The sequence below is a fragment of the Staurois parvus genome, unplaced genomic scaffold (assembly GCF_062004578.1).
Source record: "Staurois parvus isolate SC_StPar_1 unplaced genomic scaffold, SC_StPar_1.0 ptg000077l, whole genome shotgun sequence".
Classification (NCBI taxonomy): domain Eukaryota; kingdom Metazoa; phylum Chordata; class Amphibia; order Anura; family Ranidae; genus Staurois; species Staurois parvus.
Window position 1 is genome coordinate 4,653,447 of NW_028317873.1, and position 12,933 is coordinate 4,666,379.

Here is a 12,933-nt window from a genome sequence, read left to right on the forward strand (position 1 = left end):
GGGGAACCAAGGATGGGAAAGGATCTGGGAGTCCAAAGAGATCACAGACTCTGTAAAAGCATTCAATGCGAAGCTACAGCAAGCAAGGCTAGCAGGCTATTATCATGCATTAAAAAGGGTATACAGTATACTCAGGAGATAAAACTAATTCTAACACTTTTCACTTTACATCAAGAGGAGAAATAATCGCAATATACAAATCTTTGAATGGTGAAACATTAGGATGAAACTATTTGATCTAAGGTCTCAAAAGACACGTGGCCACACAATGAAGTTGGAAGGGAGGCGGTTCAATCCTAAACTGCGTAAGGGGTTCTTCGGTGTTAGAGCAGTAAGGATGTGACACTCTCTTCCACAGTTGATGGTGTCAGTGGGCAGGGTAGATAAATTCTAAAAACTTTTAGATGTGTTTCTTAGTGAATGCAATGTACAGAGAAATGTAAAATGACACACACACAGGTTGAAATGGGTGAACTAGTGTCTTTATTCCACCTTACCAACTATAACTATGCAAGGGAGTTGGGAAGACAGTTAAAGTGTCGCTAAACCCACAACAGTAAAATCAGTCTGTATATGTAGTAAAGCATGCTTGTTATACTCACTGTGGAACCTAAGGGGTTAATCCTCCGTATTGTGTTAAAAGGCTGTTTGATCCTATCTTCTCTGATCGCCCCCTTGTTCTACTGTCCCCAATCCATCTGCTGATAGTACAGAGCTCTAACTCTGCTCATGCTCAGTTTAGTGTGTACTGCTAAAGAGTTTTTTTCATTTTAAGGGTGCATGTGATCAGCACAGCGCCAATCAGCACTGTCCAAACAGAGGGTCAGGGGTTATGCAGCCTCATGGAACAGTCAGAAGAGAATGAAATTTCCTCCTACAAGCTTTATCCAGTGCTCAGCTGGACACTGGTAAAAGTCACAAGACTGCTATATACTGCTGATGAGAAAAAGTATTTAGAAGTTTATATTTACTAAAATAATTGTATTTCCATGTTCTGTGTACTGTGGGAGACCAAATATAGTGAATGTAGGGTCCTAGGTTTAGTAACACTTTAATTAGGGATGATTAGGGTAAAACAAGAGTTAGTAGGGGTTATTTTTTTATTGTCAGGATGCTTTAACAGACATCAACGGCATATACTTTGTATCTCTCTATTTCATGTCTTAACAGTGCTGATTAACACTGAGTCAGACATATTTTTTTCAACAGCAGCAGCTGCCAGCTTCATTTTCAGAGCCAAAACGTGTGTGGGTGTGTTTTGGGGGGAGGGGGTGGGTGTGGGGTAACGCAGCAGAGGGGCAGAAAGACTGGATGTGCTATAGATATCCTGTGTACTTTGATGATGTTTTTTGGGCGTGTATAGAACGTCTATTGTTTAGTGTATGTGTCAGGGATCGCGGCGTCCTGTCGGCCGGCGCATGCGCGCTGGCAATGGCTCACGCCGGGATACAAGCACTAGGTCCCGGCGAGCCGCGGATGACAGGACGCCACGCATGCGCAGTGGGAGCCGGGGGCGCGCCTCGGGCGGCCAATGACAGCCCGGGGGCGCGTCCTGGGCGGCCAATGACAGTGCAGGGCGCGATATTTAAAGATGCCCTGCACTGTCACTGATTGCCGCAAGGTCTTCTGAGTTCCTGCATCCTGTACCTGTGTTTTTGATCCCGATTGACCCTGACTACTCTACTCTCTCCTGCATTTTGACCCGGATTGTCCTGACTACTCTACTCTCTCCCATCCTGACCCCCGGCTTGTTTAACCTATCTACGGACTGACTTCTCCTGCTGACCCTGCGAGTGACCTGACGATTCTCCGCCTGCCGATTCTGTACCACGCCTCTCCCACGGGACCACTGCTCGCAATCTATCCTGCTGGGCCCTGCCGTCCTCCTCACATCTGGCTCTACCGGTACCAATACATCCCCAGAGGTTCCCCCTGCCACTGGTGGGCCTGCTCAGAGGTCGTGACCTGGTCCTGGTCTGTTTCAAGTCCATCCCCACCATCAGGGGCCCTGGTGAAAGCACAGACCGGGACTTAGACTCCACGTTTTGGGTAGGTCTGTCAAGTGGGCAGCCAGCAGCACCATCTGGCGGATCTTAACAGTATGTAAAGTCACAGTGTAGTGTAAAACTATAAAAAACAAACAAAATAGAAGTAAAAACAATAACAAATACCTTTTGATATGATCTATTTGAGTCAAAACTGCATTGACTACACGAATGGCATCAGAAGGTTCAGTACCTGCCCTAGAGGCGTTACGTGCAGCTGTTAGGCTTTCAACCTGAAGTGAAAATACACAGATTAGTTGTCAGTAACACAAGCAGGTTATAAACAAATCTTGTTAAACATTTACAATACTTTTGTGCTTTAATACATTTCTAAAGTTTTCCTGTCAAGACTCTATTATCAGGTGACTGGGTAATTTTTTTTTCTTTTTTACAGGAGTCGCCAAGGACTGTATTTGTAACATTTCACACACAATGAACAGTTGCTAAAATTAAAAAAAAAAAAAAAAAAACTATAATACACACACACACTGCCAAAAGTATTGGAACACCCCTACACATCATTGCATTCAGGTGTTCCAATCACCTCCATGACCACAGGTGTATAAAATCAAGAACCTAGACATGTAGACTGCTTCTACAAACATTTATGAAAGAATGGGTCATTCTCAGAAGCTCACTTTGCTGATGATACTGTCGTGCTAAATTCATTATTTTTTCTATGTAATCCATTGACAAAAAGAAGTACCAAAGCTGAAAACATGTCCATCCAGTTCAACCCAAAAAAAAAGAAAAAGTTATAATCCTATAACCACAATTGATCCAGTGGAAAGCAAAAAAACCCAACAAAGCAGGATCTAATTTCCTCCTGCTGGGGAAAACAAAATCCTTCCTGATTCCCCGAGAGGCATTTGGATATTCCTTGGATCAACTTTACCTATAAATGTTATATCCAGTTATATTCTGTGTATCTAAGAAAGAATCCAGGCTTTTTCTAAAGCAATCCACTGAGCTGGCCAGAACCAACTCTTGATGGAGTCTATTCCACATTTTCACAGCTCTTACTATGAAGAAACCTCTCCGTATTTGGAGATTAAATCTCTTTTCCTCCAGATGTAAAGAGTGCCCCCTTGTCCTCTGTGATGACCTCAGGGTGAATAGCTCTACACCGAGTTCACTATATGAACCACTGATGTATTTATACATGTTGATCATATCCCCCCTTAATCTCCTCTTCTCAAGAGAGAATAAATTCAGTTCCTCTAATCTTTCCTCATAGCTGAGCTCCTCCATGCCTCTTATCAGTTTGGTTGCCCTTCTCTGTACTTTCTCCAGTTCCCCAATGTTCTTTTTGTGAATTGGTGCCCAAAACTGAACTGCATATTCCAGATGAGGTATTATTAATGATTAGTATCGGGGTAATATGATATCTCTCTCTCTGAAGTCTATACCTCTTTTAATACACAGGTAGGATTTTGCTCGCTTTAGAAACTGCAGCTTGGCATTGCATGCTATTATTAAGCTTGTGATCTACAAGAACTCCCAGATCCTTCTCCACCATTGATTCCCCTAGTTGTACCCCCCCCCAGTATGTATGATGTATGCATATTCTTAGCCCCCAAGTGCATAACCTTACATTTATCAACATTAACCACTTCCTGTCCGGACACTTTTCCCCCCTCCTGTCCAGGGCAATTTTCAGCTTTCAGCGCTATCACACTTTGAATGACAATTGCGCAGTCATGCAATACTGTACCCAAATGAATTTTTTACCATTTTTTTGAGACAGATAAAGCTTTATTTTGGTGGTATTTATTTACCGCTGGGATTTTTATTTTTTTTGCTATGTAAATGAAAAAGTCCAAAAATGTTGAAAAAAAGTGTTTTTTGCAAATAAATAATCTTTCATCATAAATCTTGACCAAAATGTTTTCCATTATATTTTTAGTAAAAACAAAATAAGCCAAATTAGTTTATAACCAAAAATTATAATTTTTAAAAATTTTCTTTACATTTTTATATTAATATTTATGGTTTTTCTTTTGTTTTGTTTTTTTACATACTGTCACCCTAGCAGTACAGTGTCACCATGGTGAAACTGTACTACTTTTGGGGGGTGATGAAGATTTTTTTTTTACAGTGATTGCTTTTACACCCATATAGGATATAAAAGCAATCATTTCTCTTTCTCTCTGTCTGCATTCTTGCAGCCATTAGGAAATACTGAGTGAGCTGTGATTGGTCACCCCTTGTCACATGGTACAAGGCTGTTGTGAATAGCCTTGTACCATGTGACCTCTGTAATCATTCACAGATTTCACACGTAGTAAGCAATGATGTCACAAGTGACATCTTGCTTACTACTTTGCATGTGATCACTGATTGGCCTTTATGGAGTCACAAAAGGTGAGGAGTACAAAGAAAAATGCATGGTGCTTACAGTGAAGCATGGCGGTGGCAGTGTACTTCTGTGGGGCTACATGAGTGCTGCTGGTGTCAGGGAGCTGCATTGCATTGATAGTATCATGAATTCACAGATGTACTGCTCTATATTGAAAGAGAAGATGCTACCATCACTCCGTGCCCTTGGTCGTCGTGCACTTTTCCAACATGACAATCCAATCCAAAACACACATCTAAGGCACATCTAAGGCCACTGTTGCATTTCTGAAGCGGAGCATGGTGGAAGTGATTCAGTGATCAAGTATGTCTCCTGATCTGAACCCAATCGAACATCTATGGAGGATTCTGAAGAGACAAGTTGAGCATCACTCTCCATCCAGCATCCAGGCTCTAAAAGAGGTCGTTCTTGAAGAATGGAAAAAGATAGATATTGCAATGTGTCGGTAACTTGTTAACTCCATGCCTAGAAGACTTGGTGCTGCCCTTACAAATCATGGAGGTCATACAAAATTCTACAGTAGAAAAAATACTAGATGTAGTAATTTTTGTTGTGGGGTGTATTCATTTTTGCATCAACTAATTTGAGTAAAACTGAAGATTTTGAAATTTAAGTTATATTATTAACCTTACTTTCATGTAATGAGCTAAAAAAATGTTCTATAAAATATATGTTTGGATGTCAATTACTCTAGGTACCTCACACACTTTAATCTTTTGTGGATGTACTATGAGTTGTAGATATAAACATTTTAGGCAGGGCTACCCAAGACCTGAAAATTATTTCAAGTGTTTCAAGGGTTCTTCTGAAAGCAAAAAAGGATGAGAAAGGCTACTCTTCTTTCTGCAGAAGGATATTTTGAAAACATTACATGTATTATTATTTAACCACTTGAGCTCCAGAGGATTAACCCCCCTTAATGACCAGGCCTCTTTTTGCTACTCGGCGCTGCACTAATTCAACTGATAATTGCGCGGTCATGCGATGCTGCACCCAAACGAAATTTATGACCTTTTTTTCACACAAATAGAGCTTTCTTTCGGTGTAATTTGATCACCTGTGCACTTTTTATTTTTCACGCTATAAACAAAAAAAGGCCAAAAATTTTGAAGAAAAACAATATTTTTTATTTTCAGCTATAAAAAATATATAGTAAACTCAAAGTTGGTTATAAATTTAGGCCAAAATGTATTCTGCTCCATGTTTTTGGTAAAAAAAATCCCAATAAGTGTATATTGATTGCTTTGTGTGGAAGTTATAGCGTCTACAAACTATGGTATAGATACTGCAATTTACGCCATTTTTCTGCTATACAGCGCTGCGATAGTTTAACGGACAATTGCGCGGTCATGCAATATGGTACATAAATGAAATTTACATCCTTTTTTTCCCCACAAATTGAGCTTTCTTTCGGTGGTATTTGATCGCCTGTGCAGTTTTTATTTTTTGCGCTATAAAAAAAAAGTCTGACAATTTTGAGGAAGAAAAACAATATTTTGGACTTTTTGCTATAAAACATGTCCAGTAAAAGAAAAATGCAAAAATCAAATTTAGTCATAAATTTCTGCCAAAATGCATTCTGCGACATGTCTTTGCTAAAAAAAAACCCAATACGTGTAATTTAATTGGTTTACGTGAAAGTTATAGCGTTTACAAATGGTGGGAAAGATACTGGGATTTTTAGGGTTTTTTTTCTACTAATAATGGCGGCGATCAGCGAATTATGGCGGCGATCAGGGACTTATGGCAGCGACCAGCGACTTATGGCGGGACTGCGGCAGACATTCTGACATTGGGGGGTACTGACTTGGGGTCACTGACATCCCCAAAAACACTAATACAGTGATCAGTGCAAAAAAAAAAAAACTGACACTGTACTAATGGCAATGGGGAGGAAGGGGTTAACTTTATTTAGCAGGGAAAGGTTATAGGAGTGAGGGGAGTGTTTTACTAGGGGGCGGGGGTGTGTGTTTTACTAGGGGGCGGGGGCGGGACAAGGCTGATCGAGAAAGAGAAACTGTTCTTTCTCGATCAGCTCATCTTCGAGCTGACAGGGAAGTGACAGACAGCACAGCTACTGCAGCTGTGCTCTCTGTCACTGTTTGCTGCCGATCGCCGGGACATAGCCACTAAGGAGCGGCTGTGACCCGGCGACTGACATTTGCGGCGGTGATCCGCGGGACAAATAGGCCAGCGGCGCGCCTCGCGCGCCCCCTATTTGTTTACAAAACACACGTTTTAAAACGTGGTTTTGCCTGCGAGTGCCGCCCTGCCGCCGTATATGTACAGTGGCTGGGCAGCATGCGGTTAATGTTTTATTCAAATACAAAACAGACATTTTTTACAGCACTAATTATGAATTACAATGACTTACCTCATCAATCAACACGAACACTAAAACATCTTTCTCAACTATCAGTTCATGAATCTTCTGAAACATCTTCGTTACCAGCTTGCCACTCTGAAAAATATAGGTACTTTACACAGTTGCAACTGCATGCAAAGTAACTGACTGATGCAATTATTCAGTAACTTTTAACAGAAAGGGTTTATTAAACACAAAAATGCAATACACATATCTGGTTAAGAATGAACAACAAATGAATAAACAATCAATCAATCCATACAGTACACTTGATGGGTACAACAGAAGAAAGGCACATGGGCATGAGTCATTTGAGACAGAAAAGTACAAGGATTGCATTTGCACAAACCAGAGTCACATTATAATCCGGACAAAATAGAAAAAAAAGCAACTATTCCCTCAAGTCACCAACCCAGGAGCCACAGCAGAACTCGGGGAAGTAAGGAGGGGGAGTGGGAAGAGGAGGGGGAATGGCTAGAAAAGGGTAAATTCATAGAGGGGAGGAGGGGAAAGGAAAGGGGGGGGGAGGGTTGACGTGCTACAGGAGGAGACTGGCAGTAGAGGTATCCAAAACTCATTCAGATTCTAAATCCCCTCCCCGGGAATCTTATCACATTTCCTAGGACAGTTGCAACTGCCATAGGTGAGTTTATATAGGGGTAACACCATATTAATACTTGCACATCAAAATTCAAAAGTCGGAGGCATAGGGCATTTTTATTTAGGGAGAACTTCCCTCCGGGCAAAAAAGGAAGCAAAAAATACAAACAATTTGACACAGCTCTTTCCAACACTGCCAAAAGCAACACTTTAGGATCTAGGGGCAAGGTTAAATCATAAGTATCATTAATGACATTCAAGACAGAAGTCCAAAGATCCCTGAGATTAGGGCAGGTCCAGACCATATGGTAGACGTTACCGTCAGCCTACTGACAAAGGGTATATAGAGGACTGACTGAGGTGTATATACCGGCCAAGCAAACAGGAGTATAGTAAGCTCTGTGGAGAAATTTAACCTGAATATACCTATCTTTGGCTGAGACCCTATTAGTGACACAATGAGTGGTACACACATCCCAGTCTTCCTCAGTTAAATCCAGTAAATCTGCATGCCATTTGGTGAACAGCTTAGTCTCACTGAGTGAGCTGCAGAGAGGTGAAGGTAGATTGAGGACAGAGGCTTTCCCATGGTCCTAGAGGTCAAGAGACGCTCCAGGGGATCAGACTCAAGAGTAACATCAGCTGGAAATTGCGTATGCACCGCATGTGTAAGTTGCAGATAGTGGAAGAACATACGATTAGGCGGGTCAAGTTCAGCTTGCAGGTCTGCAAAGCTGCGCAGCTTGCCATTAGACATGATATGTTTGAGTCCCACTATCCCTCGGGTAGTCCACAGGTGGAGATTGGGCAACACTGCCAGGTGGGGCAGGGTAGGATTAGCCCACAGTGGAATATGAGGGGAAAATCTAGAAGGTTGGCGATACCATGATAGTGGTTCTCATCAGACAAGTAAGTGCAGAAGGGGCCCGCAGGCCTGTTTTAGTAACATTAAAGTGATAAAAACTTTGACAAAGAATGCTAAAACAAATAAATATCAAATGTTTAACCTCTCTTTTACAAAAGGGGTAACATTTTTTCACAAACTGGATTGTGAAAAAGATGTTTGCTTAAAGGGCCTAGTAATTCATTTCTTTAAAAATAAAATGTTAACTTACTACCCAATTTACCATAAGTATAAAATTTTTTTAGTAAATGTAAAATCTTCACAAGGTAACCTCAAGGGAAAAAAAAACGGGATGCTCAGTGGTGGGAAGAAATTTAGAGAAAAAAATTATAATATAAGTAGCCAATTGGATCTTAATCCAAAAAGCCAAATAGTAAAAAGTCCCCTTGAAGGGGCAATAGTGTGTTCTCCTGTATATAAAAAACAACCTATATGAACAAGTGCAATTAGTGCCTCTTCTTTACTTTTTTTTTTTTTTTTAACTAAACAAGCACCAAACAGAAAACATCTAAATGTTACCTTGTGTAGGATAAAAACAGTATTCATGCATTTCAGCTTGTTATCAAAGGCTTTTGTAAAGCCAATGTAAGGCTACAACAAGCAAGTAAAGTTTTGATACACATGCACAATAAACAATTTTTAACAAGTTTTGTCATTCAGTGAGCACATACAGAGGAAAAGAAATGAGGTGAGAGATGAAAAACAGGAAATAAAATTGACAGAAAGAAGGTAAAGCTAGGGAAGAAGAGATTTTTTTTCTTTAGAGACAGTGAATATGTAAGGAAGATAGGAGAAAGAGAAAAGAAAGACAATAAAGAGGAAAGAGAATAGTAGTAGCAAGACCTACAGTATCTAAGGTGTCTAAACCCTGACCAATTTTGCATGTGGCATTTAGGATCACTTTTTTTTTCCCTGGAAAAAATGTGTTTGCTAAATTTGTTAGTGTTCCAGTAACAGAAGATCAAGTCAGATTTGTGTGGACAGGAATTTGTACGCAGCCATTTTCACAGGTTTGCATTTACAAATACTCTGAATGGTGTCACACAAATATGCTTTCAGAGTATCCAACTTATTTTTGGTATCTGCAGATTAATGAATTATTGATTTATATTTTTAAGTGGTATATGATTAATATGTTTAAGTGAAATATGATCCAGCATCCCCCCCACACGGCTCTGCAGATCACTTTTCAATAGTGATCTTTTATTAAGTCTTGGTTTTCACTATGCTACAGAGCCAGGATCACAAACCAGGAGCAATTCAGCTTAGTACTGCACAAGCAACAGTTGGTGATTCCAACAATGATACCCACTGGGACCCACCACAGCCACTAACATTGGGTAGCAATTCAAAACAAGGGCAATTCCAGATCCATGTTAAAATGGCACCTGGGAGTTAAGTGTGACATTATATGAACCAACTACCTTTTGTGGAAAAAATATACCAAATTAAAAATAATATATCATATAAAATTCCTATGCAAGCATGTTTTAATTTCATATTATTTGAAATTCTTTTTACTCTTAAGCCACTGTATTTTTTTTTGTAAAATTCAATGCAGTGTGGCAATCCAGAGGTGTTCTCTGCACCGTTGGCGTACAAAATGCCCTCAAATGTAATTTTCTGCTTGCGGTATTGGTTCATTGTTTTTACCAGCAGAGCTTGGTACATATCCAAATAGAATCATTTCTAATGAACCTCTTAAAACATAATGGAGTAGATTTACTAAAACTGGTGCACTCAGAATCTGGAGCTGCTGTGCATGGTAACCAATCAGCTTCTAACTTCAGCACTGAGCACCTTAATCCCATAGCGATCCCCAGTGAATGTCCCAGCGCCTGGAAGAGGCTGAACTACCTTTACTGGCTACTCCAATCCTGTCTCTAGAGGCAGGCCATCAACCCCCAGGCTATATCCTGGACTACCCTTAGAAGGGACCCGTGGCTGATTGACAAGATTTGATACAACGCGCTTTTTATTAGCGCATCTGGTGAGTGCGCATTTTATACATTTATCGGCACATGCACCTGAGGATTATATGCACACTGGGACCTAACTGAGTCATCTGGAGATCTGTATTTTAATTTTTATGGACATTTCGAGATTATTACGCATTTATACTTATACGTTTATTATGCATATTACTATTTGACTCTATACATTATTTATGCATTAGTAAGTCCAAGACGCATCTATAACTATTGTGTGAGTTTTTTAAGATTATAACGCACCCATCATCGATGTGCGTTTATACTATTCCTTTACATATTGCACTTTTATTTTGGATTTGTTTCTTTTTAGACTGTACTTAGCGCTGCACTACCTTTTTATTTGAGCTTGTTCAACTAAGCTTTGACAGTAAAATCTGGAAGCTGATTTTTTTCTATGCAGAGCTGCATCAGATTGTGCACCGTGCTGTTTTGTTCCTATTCTTACTGTACAACTAATAAAAAGGAAAGCAAGTCACTGGAGATTTAAATGCCTCCACACTGAACCAAAACAATAGCCTACTCCTGCAAAATAAGGCAAAGTGTATTAAATGACACAATGGGGAGAATATTTCTGAACGTGTGATGTGTGATCAGCCTTCCCCTGGAGAATTGGAGTCCCTTTGTGCCACCAAGTTAGTATAATTACATGTTTGCTCAAATAATTATAATGAATACCTCTGAAAACCACTTCGAGAAAAGGCTGTGGCTGTTAATCTCTATGAGTTGACCATATCTGTACCTAAAGAAAAATAAGAATATAAATAACTAATCATTGGCTGTTATAAAAGGAATCTGACACGGAAACAGAATTTGCCAAAAACTGAACAAAATGTTTGTGCACCATAATTTTAGTTGCTGTTTGGTCAGTCAAGAAAACATATTCAGATACAGTTCAGGCAAATAGTCCTTTATGAAATAAAGTACACTTCAAAACATCAAATGTTACAACGCCAGAAAAATAAACAAAAAACAGTAATATATTACAAGAGATTGATTAAAAAAATAAACATTGCAAAAACGGCAAATCTTTATATTAAAATTGAGTTACTACCTATATGAAAGTCTGATAGTCAGTTTTTGTGCCAGTGCTTTACATAATGATGTTTTTCCTGTTCCAGGTGGGCCTACCATTAGAAAAAAATAAATAAACAAATAAATAAACAAATCACAAATTACAAAATGTCGCAAAGCTAAATATATTTCATTTTAATTATAGAATGCTTCAGCATATATCACATGACCCGTTACTGGTCTAATCTTGGTATTGTTTAGTGTGCTTTTTTAGTAGCAATTTCATTCATGTCTACTTGTAGCATGATGGATAAATATATTAATTTGAATGTTTGTTTTTAAAGTGGTTGTAAAGGCTCAAGGTTTTTTACCTTCATGCATTCTATAAACCTTCTGTGTGAAGCATCCCCTCCAGCCCCCTCAATACTTACCTGAGCCTCATCGCGATCCAGAGATGTCCTGGGTGTTTGCCTCCTCATTGGCTGAGACAGCAAGTGGTATTGACTGCTGTCAATCATAGCCAGTCAGCCAATGAGGAGAGAGGAGGGGCAGGGCTAAGCCACGGCTCCATGTGTGAATGAACACATGGAGCAGCGGGTGCCCCCATAGCAAACGATAGGAGGAGGGCCAGGAGAGTCTGCGGGGGGACCCAAGAAGAGGGGGATCCAGGCTGCTCTGTGTAAAACCACTGCACACAGTAGGTAAGTATAGAATGTTTGTTATTTTCCAAAAAAAAAAAGAAATGATCCTTTAGAATCACTTTAAAGTGAACCTGAAGATGAAAAGTATACCAATCGAAAAGCAAACCACAAATCTTCAAACTTTCTCAAAGCATCTTGGGAAACTCAGAGCCTATGTGCACACTTTTGAAAATGTTTGACTTTACTACAGCCTGCTCTTCTACTATCAAAGGGGCCTCTATTTACTAGCTGCTGAGGCTTTTTTTTTCAATAGACGGTCATGTTCTGTACATGGTTTCGTCCATGTCTTCCTGATGAGCCCCCATCAGCACTAGCATTTAGCCCCACCCCAAACAAGACATATGGCACAAAAAACCACAGTATTATCAGAATTGGGCCTGATCTCTACTAGCACTAGTGGGTAAGTTTTATTAGTAGCGGTTCAAGCAGTTCCTGACAGCCAGGAGCTTTTTTTCCCCGTGAGTTGCACTATACATATAAATTTAGTGGCAAAAATGTCCAAAGAAAGGTACACTAGTGAAGAGGCCTACAGGATTCTGACCATGTCAGATGAGAACAAAGCCTCTCCAACAGAATCCACCTCAGAATACTAACCTGTAGAAAGCAGTTGCAGTCCAACGGATAGCTTAAATGATGAAGAAGAGGTCCCTGCAAAGATCAGGTGTACCCTACCCGATGTAGCCGAAGTGCTAGGAACATATGACTTGTCTCATATGCAGCAGGGTCCTAATACTAGTGCTGTACTAGGTTTTGGTGAACTGGAAGGCACCAGTGGCCTAGTACATCCTGGCATTTTACACACCAGCATTGCAGTATCACTTGGTGCCGTGGAGAGTCCCAAAAGTGCAGTCCAAGCTGGTGCGGTGGCTAGTAGCATCCTGCAGCTACCAAGAATTTGAACACAGGCCAAGAGCCCATAGTGATCCTCTGGATGTCCTTGCAAATCCAGATTGGCAG

The 12,933-nt window shown here is 40.2% G+C and overlaps 1 protein-coding gene across 1 annotated transcript in view; it reads right to left on the reverse strand.

Annotated features, from left to right (window-relative positions):
• TRIP13 (thyroid hormone receptor interactor 13) overlaps positions 1–12,933 on the reverse strand; it is a 93,246-nt gene that overhangs the window by 34,754 nt on the left and 45,559 nt on the right. The window contains exons 7-10 of the mRNA XM_089669466.1: positions 11,316–11,388; positions 10,940–11,003; positions 6,779–6,865; positions 2,172–2,278 (exon numbers count right to left, since the gene is read on the reverse strand). Coding sequence (XP_089525592.1) covers positions 2,172–2,278; positions 6,779–6,865; positions 10,940–11,003; positions 11,316–11,388 — 331 coding nt within the window. The remainder of the gene's footprint in view (positions 1–2,171; positions 2,279–6,778; positions 6,866–10,939; positions 11,004–11,315; positions 11,389–12,933) is intronic.